This window comes from Apteryx rowi, unplaced genomic scaffold (genome assembly GCF_003343035.1).
Source record: "Apteryx rowi isolate R43461 unplaced genomic scaffold, aptRow1 scaffold_9, whole genome shotgun sequence".
Lineage (NCBI taxonomy): Eukaryota > Metazoa > Chordata > Aves > Apterygiformes > Apterygidae > Apteryx > Apteryx rowi.
Window position 1 is genome coordinate 3,819,401 of NW_020451204.1, and position 16,336 is coordinate 3,835,736.

General features: G+C 42.4%; 1 protein-coding gene across 3 annotated transcripts; it reads right to left on the reverse strand.

The window, feature by feature from the left end:
- Nucleotides 1–443: 443 nt before the first annotated feature.
- On the reverse strand, nucleotides 444–16,265 carry KIN (Kin17 DNA and RNA binding protein). 3 transcript variants are annotated; one of them, XM_026091221.1, is made up of 13 exons: nucleotides 16,126–16,265; nucleotides 13,908–14,002; nucleotides 12,944–12,987; nucleotides 12,702–12,824; nucleotides 11,519–11,700; nucleotides 10,078–10,126; nucleotides 9,694–9,751; nucleotides 6,199–6,319; nucleotides 5,683–5,733; nucleotides 4,914–4,982; nucleotides 3,764–3,863; nucleotides 2,617–2,717; nucleotides 444–1,429 (listed from the first exon to the last, which is right to left on the reverse strand). In XM_026091221.1, exons 1-13 carry the CDS (start codon nucleotides 16,237–16,239, stop codon nucleotides 1,367–1,369), a joined length of 1,170 nt encoding a protein of 389 aa, XP_025947006.1. In that variant the 5' UTR covers nucleotides 16,240–16,265; the 3' UTR covers nucleotides 444–1,366. The 3 variants fall into 3 exon arrangements, with proteins under 3 accessions (XP_025947006.1, XP_025947005.1, XP_025947007.1); XM_026091220.1 differs by having other exon boundaries at nucleotides 6,199–6,322; XM_026091222.1 differs by lacking the exon at nucleotides 5,683–5,733 and having other exon boundaries at nucleotides 6,199–6,322.
- Between the last annotated feature and the right edge of the window lie 71 nt (nucleotides 16,266–16,336).

The window sequence follows — 16,336 nt, forward strand, 5'->3', positions numbered from 1 at the left end:
AGAACAAACCAAGCCTGCTGGAAGGATTTTGCTCAACCACAGACAACTGCTGTGCTAGCAGGGAAATCCAAGCATTACCCTTCCCAGGCGAAGCCTGGCTACCCCTTGTCACCTTCCCCAGCTTCCTAGGGCTCGGTCTCCCCAAAAAGCGCTGATGGCAGAAGCCCTGGAGCATCAGACACCAACTGCTCTCCGCACAGCTGAGATCTGCTCCGGAGTGCAAGGGGTTAGCGGTTTTCTTTCCATCAGGTTTCAGATACACACACAAATTAATCAGAGATAGACTGGACCATGAGATGTCGGTCTGTATTTTGTCTGGGATGACTTACATCTTCCTCTTACGTGAAAAAAGTAGAGCACCAGCTGGGCACTTCTTTACTGTGCTCTTTGGTGGATATACACGAACAGAGCTCTGGCCCACGTTTTCAGAGGYTGATAAGGAATACATTGACCTCAGAGAGGTTTATGTTTATTCCTGAACCACCTTAAAAATAAAATATTATACAAAATGTCACATTTTTCAATAAGTAAAAAAGTAATGTTACTCATTTAGCATCATAGCAGAGCAGGGAAACAACAGAAATACGAATGAAGGAAAAGGCCCTGGAAAACCAAAACAGCAATCACCAGTTTCATATCTGCACACAGTTAGTTAGGTTGGCATCTTAGAAGCCCCCCAACTTGGAGGCCATATGCAGGCAAGTTGCACATTGGTATTATTAGGAAGCCTGACCACAAGATCAGAGGCTGATGGAGAAGACTGATTAAATGGATTCTGCTACAGCTGATGTGCTAACTAAAAATAAAGTTGGTGATAGCACTTAATAAACCAGACCATTCGTACAAAATCCAAGAAAAAAATCCCTTGCAGCGTTGTTACCTTCCTGCTATTCTCTTAATCCCTTCCCTTGTTCCTACAGCCAAAACTCAATTTTGGCTGCAGACTGAAAAATGTGTTGCTCAAACTCCACTGGCTCCAACACACACTGCCTGCCTCAAGCAGCTGTTTGTAGGTCATTCTCTATTTTACAGAACTTCTAACATAGTTACTAAATAAAATACTCCAGCTTGCAGCTATCTGCTACATTTTACAAAAGGAATATATAACATAGCTCTGATATAGAACCAGATGTTTCCACTGATAAGAATAAATATTTCCACTGATAAGATTTCCACAAACATTTTATGTAACAAATTTATAGTGATCTTTAAATAAATCCAGTTTGTGATTAATTTCTATATACATTATAAATACATATACACACACAGTTAAAACCCTGACATGGTAGAGTCTTGTGTCTGCCTGCAAGATGCCAGAAAGTTGTTTTGGAGGAACCAAAATCATCTTTGATCCATAATTAGCACCTCAGGCGAGTTTGGAAATGTCTTCATACTGGATACCTTCAACTCGGCGTCCTTTTAAAGGTCCCTGGAGAAGAACATAGTGCAAGAAATAAGTTCAAAATACAAACTTGTTTGTTGAATTTCCCGATACACAGCTTAAAATAACGTAGCTAAATGGGCCATATCAAATCTCCCCGCATTTAGACATTTTTCAGGGAGTGCAACTAAAGTGATCAGTAACAGAAATGACAAGCCTACGTATCAAAAACACCGGCATTTTTACCCGGTGCTGTGCACAGTAAAAACACAGCGACTGCCTTTCTGTTTAAGAGCTCTGCCCAAAAGCCATATATAACTGCACGCTGGCTCCTGTGCAGGGGATTCATAGCAGAAAGTATTCAAAATATTGCAGGTTTAGCATTCATTCACAACACAGTGATTTCTATGTCATTACTTGCAACCTGACTGGAGAATAAGACCGAGCCTCATCACTGCCCTGGAACTACTTTCGGGACACTTCTTGTGTTATGTAAAGTTCTTGCAATTTTGGGGCAAACATAAGCAGCTCTTTTGAATTGTTTCACTATGAACTTATTACGAGTAGTAAAAGATTTGTTTTTGAATACAAACATATTATATATACAAATTCTGGTCACCCTAAATCAGTAAGAAAATTCTAACAGACTTCACTGGTTGCCAGGAGTAGTTCTACCCATCCTTCCTCTTTAGACTCAAAGTTCATGCAAAAGGGAGAAATCTTAACAGCTACAAGCACCAGAACTAGAGAAGGACCACCCTCACTTCGCAAGACTAACATATCATGATCCTCTGCTCCAAAGCTTCTCTTGTGGTTACAACATCTGCAAGGTCTCTCCCCCTGTAAATTCTCCAGTATCTAATACAAACTGAGTTTCCGCAGCTGTTCTCTGAACAGGATCCTAACAGAGTCCTTCCGCTGTAAGCTTTGTCTTTGAGCCCAGTATCCTTCCTGCCATATCAATGAATTCAAAAATTGGTCTTGCAATGGAAAGCAGAGAAATAGCCACACACACGGACATGATCACATGGCCTTAAAAGCCCATTAGTCTGCAACGGGGCAACATGCAGTTGTTCTCCTACTGGTTGGGAATGGCAGGGTGACCAGAGCATTTGTACACCACAGATCCCCCTGTAAGATAGGGTTAATGGTACCATCTTTCTTTGTGAAAGCTCTCCAGCATACACAGGAAAAGTGCTCTGCACAAACTAGATCTCGCAGCGTTTAATACTTACAGAGTCAATAGTTATAGTTGCTGAAAAGCTCTTCTCATTGATAGATTCCAAGATGCCTTCATTTCCTCTGTAACCACCATTTAATACCAAAACTTTCTTGCCTGAAATGAGAAATAGGAAAACAGTTACTCAACAGGGCTCCCAGTTTCTTCTGGTGGAGTTGTGTTCAACTTCACTGAGAGCTGAGGCAGAGAAGGTTTCTCCTAGAGACTTGCCAAGCAACACTCAGCAGGCCCTTATGGTCTGCCCATCTCTGAAGTGCACCTAAGTTTACTGCTCCAGGCTACATTGACATGACAGGCAGAAGTCATTGAATCTATATCAGGGAAGGAAGCCAAAGCCAGTTCTCCCATGCCCCAGTCTCTGTGCAAAAGGCTCAAGAGCACATGCTTTTTGGCTTCTGTCTCATAGGCTGTTCCTCAAGGCATCAATTTTAATACAAAGGTGGGCAGAGCTCACCTGGCAGTACCATTATGCTAAACAGTGTTCATGGACACCAACCAGCTCTTCATCAGCTGCAGAAATGTGGAACATGGTAGGTCTGCTCAGCAGACAGTGAAGAATCTGTGAATCCCGAAACCCTGCATCCTGTTTCTCTCTACACTGACATTGGTCTGTCTACTGCTACCCTGAATGATCCCTGAAATACTCATCAGACGCTACATACAAACATTACTGTGTCACAGCCAAAGACATGCCACCGAAACAAACAGGAAATGAGGTAAGCTCTACCAAGCACCCACAGCTACTTGAGGGATGACTTTGGAGTGAAGATACAGGAGAAATATGATCAAGGGCTCCGTATGGCTCCCAGAGAGGCTAACTGGCAGCTGAAGAGAGATACTTTCCTCTAGTCAAACAAACTGATTCATAAAGCACATATATATTGTTAGAAGACAGAGTAATTCTTGTGAGAAGAGGCTGTGAGGACTCCAAGCAGAAGCAATGCAACATTTCCCCAGAAAGTAACGGAAGATACTTGGTAAATGATCAGAGCATCTTACGAAATGCTGTCCCAAGAACAGATGAAGCAAGATGGCTATCATTACGGTAATTGCAAATAGCAGAACTATGGTTTAAAAGATCTAAAATGTAAGTTTTAATGTGACAGGTAAGCTGGAAAACAAACAAAATGAAACAGCTGTACCTGGTGCTGGTATTACAGTCTCCAGATGCGTCTGATCAAGCTTCAGTTTGTCTCCAGAATCAATCATCTTCACAACTGCCGTATATTTGTCAATTACTTCCTGTTATGAAAGATACAGGTCAATCAGTGACTATTAYATTTACAATTTTTATCTAAATTTTCATTTTCAAAATTAACAGATTCAGGTCCATGAGACTGCACTTCCACATTTTCAAAAGGAAGTAGCACTTCTGAGCTGTCCTAAAAGTACTCAGTTTTCACAAACTGCTGACCGGCCCCATTCTGAAATTAAGGCTAGATTTAAAGGGCTTCTCTTGAGCATCAATGACTGGTTGCCTTTGGAATGTAAGACCACTGATTTTGTCATCCTAGTTCAGATCAGCTATCTCAGCTATACTCTCAAGGATGGAGAATAAACTAGAGGCTTCTTGCCTTTACGGAGGCTAAGCCAGCCGGAAGCCAGGCATTCAGTGAGAACTGGGATACTGCCTCTCAAGGAAGCAAAATGCCACTGATCATCTCTGCATTCAGCATAAACCATGTTCAGTCTCCCACATTCAAAGCTCAGTGGAAGACAGCAGCTGGGACTCATAAACCTGCCTACCAGAAAAAGCTGTGATTTCCAGCTCTAAACCCTGTTGTGGACCATTCAAAACATGCCTGGGTGCCATCTTCGGCACTCTTGCCAGAGACTGTTGAGCCTTGGGACTGCCTAGWACGACATCATTTCATTGGCAGGGGCTAAAAGAGAGCGCTTCAGAACAACAGAGCAAGGCTTACAGACTGAAGAGTTTGCACGCAAATGGGATCTTGTTCAAAGGCAGCTTGCAATTTAAATATCAGTGCAAAACTGACTAGTCTCCGATTAAAATGCAATTGCATTGCTCTTTGTTACGTTACATACACAGAGACTATTCTCCAAGATGGATGTGGTAATAAGGACAAACTGAGCATTAAACCAGTTCAGAGATTCACTCCCTGCCTAACATAAGTCCCAAAAAAGTTAAGGTGGAGTTTCAGCCCCTATTAGTTTTGGTTCAAGGCCGAACAACTTGCACAAAGAAACAGGAAACTTCAGAAGTCATTTGATACCAGAAAAGCCTAACCAACCCCACAAGCTTCCATTTGCATGCTTTGCCGGATAATTCACCTTAACAACTGCCTTCTTCTTGTGATACTTGTCTCCAAGTTTTTTTGTCACAATTTTTACAATGATTTCCTAGAGAGGAAGAGAAAAAGAAAAGAGATGCAAATGGCAARATATACAAATAAGTACACAATTTAACCTGGTTGCACTCTGCCTCCAACCACAGACAGTGATGTACAACACAGCACAGGAAGCAATGACAGTAAAAACTTGGCATTTAGGAACGTGTTCTTTATCCTCAGATTACTGCCCCAGAGTATTATCTCTCAGAGGTTTTCATTAATTTTACAAATACAGTTACGTTCGAATCCAAGACGTRACATGACAGCCCACAAGGAGTCAAGAGCAGGACTTCTGAACCTAAAAGTTCAGTCAAAAAGTAGAAGCTTAGACAAGGTCTCTTAGCTCAAAGGGTGATGCTGACTTCTACATTTCTCTGCGAGTCAACTATTAGTGTAGGAAGAAAGGGGTTTTAAGTAACGTCATAATTTAAATGCAATCTGTAGGAAGTCAAAGTACCATCTGCTTAAATAGAGAATTCTAGCCCATCTGAGATTGAGCATATGACTCTTCAGACTACAGATCACACTTAACCGGGAAGAGTAAATTCCTCCCAGATACAGTAAATATTTCACATTTGGCAGCTTGGAAAATAAGAGCGCATTTAATTAGGAATCTGCTTTTGGATCTATACCTGCTTCAAATCAAAAGCAGCTTTAGAGATGCAGAATTTGGTTGAATTTGGKATAGTAATCATTTATAAGACACTTACAGGCTGCAACCAGTAGTCTGTTCGAGCTGTTCTTTTCTTCTCTTCTTCAAGCTACAGATCAATAACAAATAATCAATATATATTTCCTCTTACCACTGCAGCTTTTCCACCCCTTCGAAAAGCTGAACCAATACTCCATGCTCACATCAAGTGGGGAAAGATAAATAAATAGATAAACCAGGCTGCATAAAAATCAATTTGAYGAGATCCAGGAATCCATGATAAAACAAAGGAGACTCAAACTTATTTTTGTCAAATGTTTCTATATATTTCCTTTTCTTGTAAAACCTGTACTCCTTTACTTCCAACACTTTGACCATCTTAGGAATAAGTATATTTGAACAGCAGAAACCAGTTTTAAAGGGGAAGTAATATCATTTTGCCTGATAAGATGTGAAAGCCTGAATTCCACATGAACTGAAGGTCTAAGATCACTTCAAAGGGAGGCCTTGGTTAAGTGGACTCATTGCCATAGACGTTCAGTTATAAAGACACAGATCCTTGCACAATTATTACCTCCATAATCTCATCCAGTGCAGACTTCTTCTTTTTCTCTTTGGACTGACCAGAGCTATGAGAAGATTCTTTTCTTTTAACTGCCCCTTCCACCATCTTCAGTGCATTTGGTCCAAGGACACTGCTGGAAGAGTAAGATGGTGTTTTCACAGCAGACCTTAAATTGTCTCTTCTACCAAGATGCATTTGATGGACTAGTTGTGCAAAAAGACTGCTGAACTATATGATTTCAGTTGTGCAAGCCACCCTGCATGCCTTCTTCTCTAGAATTGCACTTGTCAGCTAGAACTGATCTCCTTGAGGTGTAAATTCCACTTTCTCTGATGCTTGCTGCTGGCAGTCCAGTAGAATGAAAACAACCTAATGATCAATTCACCAGTGCAAAAGCAAAGAGTTGATCAAGGGCTTGAGTCAAATGGAAAAGACAAAAGCAGGTCCRCAAATAAGATTTTCAAATCTGAAAGGACAAACTTTGTGGTGTTAGTGAAGCCACCTGGACTTAGCAAGTCTCAAACATGGCAGAGGCCTAGAATTCCTGCCAGACAGGGGTATAGGACCTACGAGGCACAGAAAGAGGAGGGGAATCTGTAGAAAGGGGCTCCACACCCTGCAGATATGCACCACCTTCACAACGATATTCAAAATAAGCAAACAGCCTCCAAGGTACAAAAGAAAGGCACAAAAAGTCACATCTCAGGGATCAGGGAGCATTTGGGTAAACTAAAAGCAGCCTGAGTTAGGCTGTATAAAAGACATTCAAATGTAGTAAAAAAATTTAGATGTTCATTCATGCAGAAAGGTGAAGCAGGCTGCTGTGAGGTAGAGATTAAGATAATCTTAGTATGGCCTTACGACAAAGCTGATGTTCTGCCTGCATTCAGCGGTGAGGATGTTGCATAAAGTAGTAAAGGAAAATACATAATGGGAAYGAAGATACAGAAATGGTAGTAGAAGCAAATTCACAGGAAAATATGTATTTCAGGAGAAGATGGGATAATCTCCATAGCAGAATTCTAGAAGAAATAGCACATGAAATCACAAATCCAATAGCAAGCACTTAAAATAAAATCTCATAAAGGGTAACATACAATTGAAAAATAACAACTGCAATGTCTACATTTAAGAAGAAAACATATCTGGCTGCGAAGGTTACTGAGGGATTCCTGGGTGGCAGTACTAAAACATATCTTATTTAATAGTTTCATTAAGGGTGCTGGGATAAAGAGCGGGAGATTGCCAACACAGTTCAGGTGTATCATCAGTATGGAAGACACAAGAAARAACTGAACACAAGAAAGGACTGGTTTATCTTGAGAGCTATATTTTTAAAAAAGACAAAATTCAGCAGCACATCAGGCAAGCTCACATACTTTGGACAAATTTACCCTGATTAGCTTCTAGCTACTGGTAGATCATCAGCATTTAAGAACAACAAAAGCAGAAAGGGATCTGGCTACGCTCAGTGATGAGAGGTATCATGTGAACCAGGCATGAAAGAGTCAAACACARTCCTTGCAGGCATCAAGACAGACAAGTATTAGTGCCTTGTATAAGCCGTGGTGAGATTTCATTTGCAGGGTGCACAACTCTGATCAGCTCCCCCGTTCAAGAAAGATTAGCTGAAACTGGAACAAGGGCAAGGAAGGGGATATTCATCTGATCAGGGGAGCGGGGAAATGAGGCTAGCACAGTGTAGGCCTGTTTCTGTAGCACAGTGAAGGTTAAGAGGATATAACCATTCTCTATAAATACATCATCTGAGAAAGCAAACACCAGAGAGAAAAACAATCATTTATGTTAAAGGCCCATACCAACATCAGAGCAACTAGTACAAACTAGCCATGACATATCCCAACAGCTTCTGCTCATTCCTTAATTAGAAGTAATTCTAATCTTACATCAACTTGTCACTGCAGCAGCCCCGCTGAGTGATTTAAGCAGTGATTTGAGGATGTAAATTATTGAGGAAAAAAACCTAAGCCAGGTGCTCCCAGTTTGCTCAAGGGTGGTCAGCATAAGATACAGCATCCACAGTGGCAGTGGTGGCTCCTGTCTCTATGCCATCCACACCGATGTCCAGGGAAGGCACACCTCCGCCTCCTGCTCCCCTTCTCAGCAAGGCTCCAACTCCTTCTCTGTACCCAACCAGCAGCATCCCCTTCCCCAGACCTCCACTATCCACAACCTACGATCTYTTGGCCCTATTTCTGGTCAGGAAACCCAAGTCCTAGCCCTGGCCAGGTTTCTGCAGCCAGTGCTGCGAGCAGAGAAGGTGGGAAGCCAGGMAATCCTGCTGCACACTGCACTAGGATACTGGACATCAGGTTGACCTCAGCTGATCAGCAATAACAGCCAAAGTATCTCGCAGCTGCAGAACACACCTTTACACTGACACAGGGAGGAAGTTTCCATATACAACTCTGAAGTGATTCCTGTATCACCAAAGACACAGAAACCACAGTCTGGTCTCTTTACTGTGAACTGCGGGTCCTAAYTTTGCTTCTACGCTACCATTTCAAAATTTACAGACAACTACCTCTCAYATGCTATGAAAAATTTAGATGACTGATATAAGATTTCCAATTTAGCCAAATTTTAGAAAGCAGCTTAAAAACAGATCTAAGTATTTCTCTCTGAGAGAAACTATTCAGGTGAGTGTCTGCATTAAATTTCAGACTCATCCTGAGTACAATTCAACACTTTGGGATAATTTACAAGTATTCCTCAAAGCCTGAAATCTGTATCTATTATTGCAAAGAACTAGTTTATTGTCTCATTTTCTGCCTGGCATATCTCCCATCAGATACCTTATCTAAGAGCTGAGCTTGTGATGAGAGGTAATCTTTCGTTTTACCTGTAATACATTTAATTACAGTATTGCCTCACAAGAAAAGATGTACCGCTCATCAAACAGTTTCAGACTGCTATAACTCCATATTGCATGCAGTATTGATCCCTTTTGTCCTGCGTTGCTCATGGTTATATGATGGCAATTAAACTCGTGAACTTTAGAAAGATTTACATCAGGTAGATTCAACTTTTTAAATGCTGATCAGAGAAAATATTACCCCCAATTAGACAATGCAATCAAACCTTTTAAAAACTGAAATTAACAGGTCATGAACRGGTAGAAGGCTGTCGGGACTACATGGCATTCATTTCAAATGCTTCGATTAGATCCCTTTTCCACCCTTTCACATACCAGTATCTTCTCAGAGAAACCTATAACTGCCTATTACTTTATGGGCATCTGCCACGAACCTTGCTGAATTTAAGAGGGCTCCTCACAGCATACATCTAAGATACTCCCCTTGATCCATTTTAAATACAAAAGGAACCAGGATATCATCTAATATGCCTTCCTGAATAACAGTACAGGATGAGATATTAGACTACAGCTATTCCAGGATAAGGTACATCTTCCTGCCCATCCAAATAGTATTGTCATACAAATACTTTACAACAGTAGGGATTGCCCTTAAATTCTTTTCTCACCTTGTTTTAGAAGATGCTGCTATTGAAGTACTTGCTCCTTTGTTTAAATTAAATGCAACTAAAAAATAAAAAGACGTTACTCTATTTCTATTTTTAAATAAAACTGCATTGAAGGCTGTTACAACTTTAAAAAACTGTAAATGGAAAAGGTCATAAATTTGAAAATATTTGCTAAATGAAACTTTGGTTCAACTTTTTAAATAAATTACTTTAAAAAAAAGAGAAGAAAGAATTCTCTGTATTTCCACATTTCCAGTGCTCTTCGTAACTGATACCAAAGCACTTTATGAAGCATTGAGCAAGCCTCAGCGCTCATCTCCTGTTTTAATCATAAAATGAGCTCCAGTAAGTTCTAGAAAATTACATATATCAAAATCTGGTTACCTTTTTCTTCTTCATTTTCCCTGTTCAGCTCAGTATAGACTGGCTTTTCCTGCCAAAAGAATAGAAAAGACATTTCAAGAGTCAAACAGAAAACCGAGCCAGGATATCATTTTTGGTGATCATTGATTAGCTCAGTTTTACACGCTACTGCAAGATTATCTGGTAGCTGTAATATTCACCCTGGCTTGATCCATTAAGAAGATTATGAACTGAAAATATTATTTCATTACAGGCCCCTGTGCAAAATTGTCTAATTAACGCTCTCTACAGAGATGCTGTCTAAACTTGCCTGATTCCAGCATGAAAAGAAAGTTGCCTTACTGTAATAGTTTTCTCTTTTTGAGCCAGCATGATTAGACTGGTTTCTGGACTGTCTGATAAGCCAAAGAAAGAAAATCCTAGAATCGTTCCAAGTTTTTAGCACTGAAGGCTCAGACCATTTAAATTTCAATTAGTTTTAAATTCAGAAAAAGATAATTGTTTATAACAGCATTTAAATGCACCTATCAATACCTGGGATCAAATGGGAGGTTCCAATCCCAGGCAACAACGCGTTACGAAGTCATGGAATGATGCCAAAGAAACAGCTCCTGAATACCAGTTCAGGACTACCAAAATAAGACTTTTCACCATGGGGATTTGCTTATCTCAGCCTTCCTAGTTATCTCAGCCTCCCCACTGCACAAGGTACTTGTTATTTGCAGCACTAAAAGTTAGTGAAATACCATACATGAAGAGATGCCATACTGGCTGCTGTATTGCTTATTCTCCTCCCTTGAATTCAACAGAGATGTTTAAATCACTAATCACTTGAACAACAGTAATTATTACTCATTTAGATCTAAAGCAAGCCAGGTACAAAGCAATTCCAAGTTTTCATTCAGAGCAGGTTACAATCTAAGATAAACGTTTAACAGAAAATTCAGAACGTGAGTTAATGTGGTGATTCAAGTAAGGGAGAAGACAATCTAAATCAAAATCTGAAATGGCCAAGATGGCAAAACAGGGACACAGTGTACAACTCCAGTAGATTTCAAAAATATATCACATCTAAAAGGAGCTGAAACTTCTATTTCTGCCTTTTTGGAACTGTGATTCCGTAGAGGACCTAGATGTTCATCAGCTCTAACAAGCATTAGCAAATCGGTTAGTCCAGAAAATGCAATAAACTGTAATTTCAACAGAAATAAGGTAGTCAAGGCCGCTGCCTTGAGGCTACAGAAGTCTCTGAGAGGAGTCTATTCAGCAATGCAGCCAAAGATGCCCACCAGCTGGAACTGGTGACCAACTTGTAATCTGAAGCATGAAGATTGCTCTTCGCTTTCTAACTGACCGCAAAGGAAATACCACTGAAAGATCCTAGTAGCATTAAATTCAGCAGTTAAGTTAACCAGGAGGACTTCTGTGTAGAAGGCTGATAAATAGTGTTAATTTTCCTCACCAGTTCTTTGCCCTCCAAACCTCTTCTAACTTGTTGTTCAATGAATTTAGCAGTTTTTTCTTCATCATCAAGGTCCTGTTTCTTCTTCCTCTCTTGTTCTTGTTGCCTGCGGATAGTCTCTGGGTCCCTATCAATATATTGGATATACCAGCCTTTTGGAGTCTCATCAACCTTGCAAAGACCTAAAAAGTCAACACAAAAATTAGGTTACCACCAAAGCCAACCCACGATTAAATAAGATTAACATTAACAAAGACAAGCAAGGAACATAAGCAAGGAACATAAGTAAGCATATCAAGATCATTTTCACCGGCTGTATTTACTACAGCAATGAAGACATTTTAACAGAACCAATGTATCCCTTATGGTCTGCTAAAATCGACTTTGACCCATCTTAAGCATCTGTTTCTGCTCTTCAGCTAGTCATTTCAAAAAGGCCAGAGTGCATAATAAATTGGGGTAAGTGTTTTAGCATCCTTTCCTTATTGAAGAAAACATTTCCTTTCCAGTATTTTAACAAGGAATAAGATAGAAATCTGAAATATGTAAACAATATACACAAAATAGCATTATGTTACAGAAAACTTTAGTATGCTGCGTTACTGTTACTAACACTCATTAGAGTGATTTTGCAAACACTACATGACTCATGAACGTATCCTGCAGGACACAGGCAATCAGAACCAAGGCAAACTTTAGGTCACACCACAGTGCCATATAATCTCTGTTCCTCCCACTGAACGGAAAATTGCAGATCTCAAGCTTTAACCCTTTCACTAGGCCAGGAATGAAAGCGACCACTCAGTTCTTCCTGTCACCTTAAATACGGAAGGATTCTGGAGTCATAAGAAATGTTCTGTTGTAGTTTTTATTTTTTAAATTAGCAGCTGTCGGACATTGACTTAGAATTTAGCAATAGCTCCAATAAGTACAGACTGGCAGATCAAACAAGAAAAGGTTAATGACTGATGCATTTATCCTAGACCTCTGATACTTTTCATAAGCAGATTCCTGATGATTAGCACAGGAATATATTTGGACATATGCTAGTATACATACAGGTGGAAAGGGGAAGAAAGAAAAAGGAAACAGGAGAATTAACATAAATTTTTACAAATTTATTATCAGCAATGTAATTACTCAATAATTTTAAAACTTCCCTACCCTGAATAACTATATTTACCTTCTCTACCCAACCATTTAGTAAAATCAGTCAGTGTCTCCCACTGTGTAGCATTCATGTGGATGTGTTCTCGATGACTGATATATTCATTGTACACAATATTATTGTGGACTCTCTTCGTTCCTGAAATACAAAATTGTTATTAAATACAAGTATGTGACCTAGAAGAAACCAACCCAAACTTCTTGCGTTGAACCCCAAAAAGACATTAAAAACAAACAAACAAATAGTAAAATATTTACCAAATCGCCTCCTGAGCAGTTCTAGGAAATCATTTCGGAATTCCCTTCGGAAACAAAAAAGAAAGTATTTTAGTAAAACTTTACGAATTACAAAGCAATTTTCTATTGTCATCAAAAAAGAAATACCTGCAATACAGGAATATTCTTTTGAAGCGAATATTATGACATTCAGACACTCATTTCTCTTTTTCAGCAAGGTAACATTAAATGCAGTACGTCTGCACAAAGAAACGCAATATCGTACATGCACACACAAGTTTTATCTTCAAAAGGATAATACCCTTTCAAAAGGATAAAACAGAAAGGATGAAATGGGAACACTTTCCACTAATTGCTGGTATTCATTACCAGGTAACTTCCAAGGTTGACTAACGCTGACACAAAACACACAGCAGCACAAAGGGAAACAGTGGTAGATTGGGTAGATTGATCACTCATCTCACTGCAAATTCAATGGCTTAAGTATAAAGCCTGACTTCAGACTCGTGCTGAAGACAGCTCCAGTCAACCCAGCTATCACGTAGGTCATAGCTGGACAAAGGAATCAGGGGAACCTGTGCAGGATGCTAGTCATACCACTCGTTATCTCTCTGTAACGGTTCTTTAGCTCTTTTCGGAGACAAAAGAAGACAAAGAGCTAAAAAGGACACGCTCTGTGCGTGTCATAGTCAATTAGCTGGAGCAGAACTATGCGATATCAGGTAAGATAGAGCAACTTAAAGCGATACTGTTAGACATGGGATTAAACTGTCAAATTTTTTTAAATGTCATGGCTCCCTGAAACCTCGTACATGTTTTCGAAAGTGTCATTGCTTAACTTTTCAAATAGCCATTAAAAAATAGCTAACATTAAAATGCATCAAAATAAAGTGTCTTCAATAAGACATGATTGGGCCCTACAGGTATGACTGTGTGGATTTGATTGAAGAATGAAGACCTGGGTGAGAATATCTAGGAAACTTACTCAGAGAAGTAATCCATGAATTGCTGAGGATTTTCGGAAGCCAGCAGCAATTGCCTCTGGTGGGACTCAGACATGCAATGACATTTGAAGCCATTCTATATAAAAAAAATAAGTACGTTGTCTGTCTTTATCTCAATTTACAAAAGTCACAAAGCTGAACAGCATTAATGTTTTATAAATGAAATCTCTTAGAGGCTCCGCAGAAAACATCTAGCACCGAGCAGCTGTTCCTCCTAACCAGGCAAGCCAGAGACAGAGCTCTTCACGAGGCCAAGAGCCATCAGACGAAGATCTGAGAGGAGTTAAGAGGCAGGACATTGCAGCAGTCCTGTTGGTCCCTTGTGGAATGGGGATAGACTCCGCGCCACCCAGGTGTATCTAGGATCCATCCAGATGCTCATAAAAGAGCACTGGAAACACCTGCTGGCTCCCTGCCTGACCMACGCGGATGCCAAACGTGTGGGGAGGAGACATTGTCCTGGGAGTGCTCAAACTACGGACTGCAATAGTTTGGSCACCTCTGGCACAGGGTTAAAGTCATCAGAGCTCCTCCAAAATCACCTAGACATAGAACGTTTGACTTTTTTTTTTGTCTAGTATAACACTATTTCATCAGAGTAAGATTTAATTTACAACAGCTTTCTTTCTATGGGGTCCCTGCCCCCTTGCAAAAGACCTGGTTGTGAAGCAGAGACACTTTTTCACCTGTAGCCTCTGGAAAGGTGATAGGATCTGAGGTTCTTGGGTGAAAAGGAGAGAGGAGCAGAAATAGCTGAAGAACAATATAATTAAACATCCACTGGATGTTTTACTTCTTTCCCAACAGCACGTTAAGCAGGCTGTTCGTGGAGAATAGAAAATTAAAAGCACAGTTAGCCTGAGTGGAAGTACTTTACGGGCACATCTCTGGTGGAAACTGGGAGAAACAGGACACTGACATCCCATGAGGATCTGGGTCCAAGTGAGCAGAGAGGTGAAAAGGAGAGGGAGCAGTTTCAGAGGAAAAAGCATTTCTTTAAAACAGGAGAAGCAGGGAAGAAATAAGCCGGAATTAGGAGGAAGGGGAAGTGACCTGAGCTCCAGACACGCATCGCTTGGGCACATGTGACCTCTCCCGAAAGGCAGATCAGAGCCACCCCATCTTAACCTCACCTGCCCCCCAGCAGGAAGGATCAGGGTGTCCCCAGGGGGTGTGAGGCCACCCCATGCTCCCTCCCACCCAGTGGAGATCAGTCCCTCCACAGGGCACTGGAACTCCCCAAAAGAGGATAAGGACCCCCGTGATTTCTCCAAGGGGGATCAGAACCACCCCTAAAAGGCTTGGGGATCCCTACGAGGCAGATCGGAGTCTCCCACAGTCCCCATAAAGGCATCGTCCCTTCTCCCCGATCATTGAGCATCCTCTGGGATGATCAAACACCACCGAGCTCCCCACTAGGGGATCAGGGCCCCCATAAGGGTGACTGGAGCCCCCCAAAGGGAATCAGGAYCCCCCGTGCTCCCTTCAAGGAGATCAGGATGCCCCCAAGGATGATTAGTCCTGCAGGTGGGCTCGGAGCACCCCCCGTCCCCCCCCCAAAAGGGATCAGAGCCCCCACAAGGTTTTGGGGGATCCCTACAAGGGGGAGTCAGAACCCCCGTGTCTTCCCAAAGGGATCAAGGACCCCCCCCCGAACGGGATCAGGAACTCCTGTGAGGGGGATCGAAGCCCCCTGTGCTCCCTTCAGGAGGATCGCCCCCCCTCCAAGGGGATCGGGGACCCCTGCGAGGGGGATCGGAGCTTCCTGTGACCTCCCAAGGGGATCGGGAGCCCCCAGGTGGATCGGACACCCCTGAGAGGTGTATCGGAGCCACCCGTGCCCCCCTCAAGGCGATCGGGAGCCCCCCAAGGGGATCGGGGACCCCTACGAGGAGGACCAGAGCTCCCGGTGCCCCCCTCAAGGGGATCAGGTCCCCCCCAAAGTGGATCGGGGACCCCTGCGAGGAGGACTAGAGTCCCTCATGCCCCTCTCAAGTGGATCGTGAGCCTCCCAAGGGGATCGGGGACCCCTGAGAGGAGGACCAGAGCTCCCCGTGCCCCCCTCAAGGGGATCGGGGACCCCCCAAGGGGATCGCGCCCCCCCGAATAAGGGCTTGGAGCCCCCCGCCAGGCCGATGGGGGCTCGCCGCGCCCCTTCCCCCCCCCGGGCACAGGCCCGGCCCGGCCGGCCGCGCTCACCTCGTCGCGGCACTGCTTCTGGCACATCTGGCAGTACCAGCGCAGCTTCTGCAGCCCCTTGGACTTGATGCGGTTGGCGATGGCCTTGGGGCTGAGGAAATCCGACTTCCCCATGGCGGCGGCGGCGGCGGCGCTGCTACCCCCCCACACCCCCTCCCCCACCGGAAGCGGCGGCTGCGCGCGCCCCGGAAGCACTTCCGCCACCGCCCGC

Bases quoted from the DNA above. Each gene is read 5' to 3' on its own strand.
- KIN (XM_026091220.1), bottom strand. From the start codon at position 16,239: ATGGGGAAGTCGGATTTCCTCAGCCCCAAGGCCATCGCCAACCGCATC. The intron at 4,983-5,682 runs GTAAGTGTCTTA...CTTCCTCTCTAG, and splicing joins CAGACTACTGGTTGCAGCCT to GAAATCATTGTAAAAATTGT. The intron at 2,718-3,763 runs GTACAGCTGTTT...TTCTCATTTCAG, and splicing joins GACTGTAATACCAGCACCAG to GCAAGAAAGTTTTGGTATTA.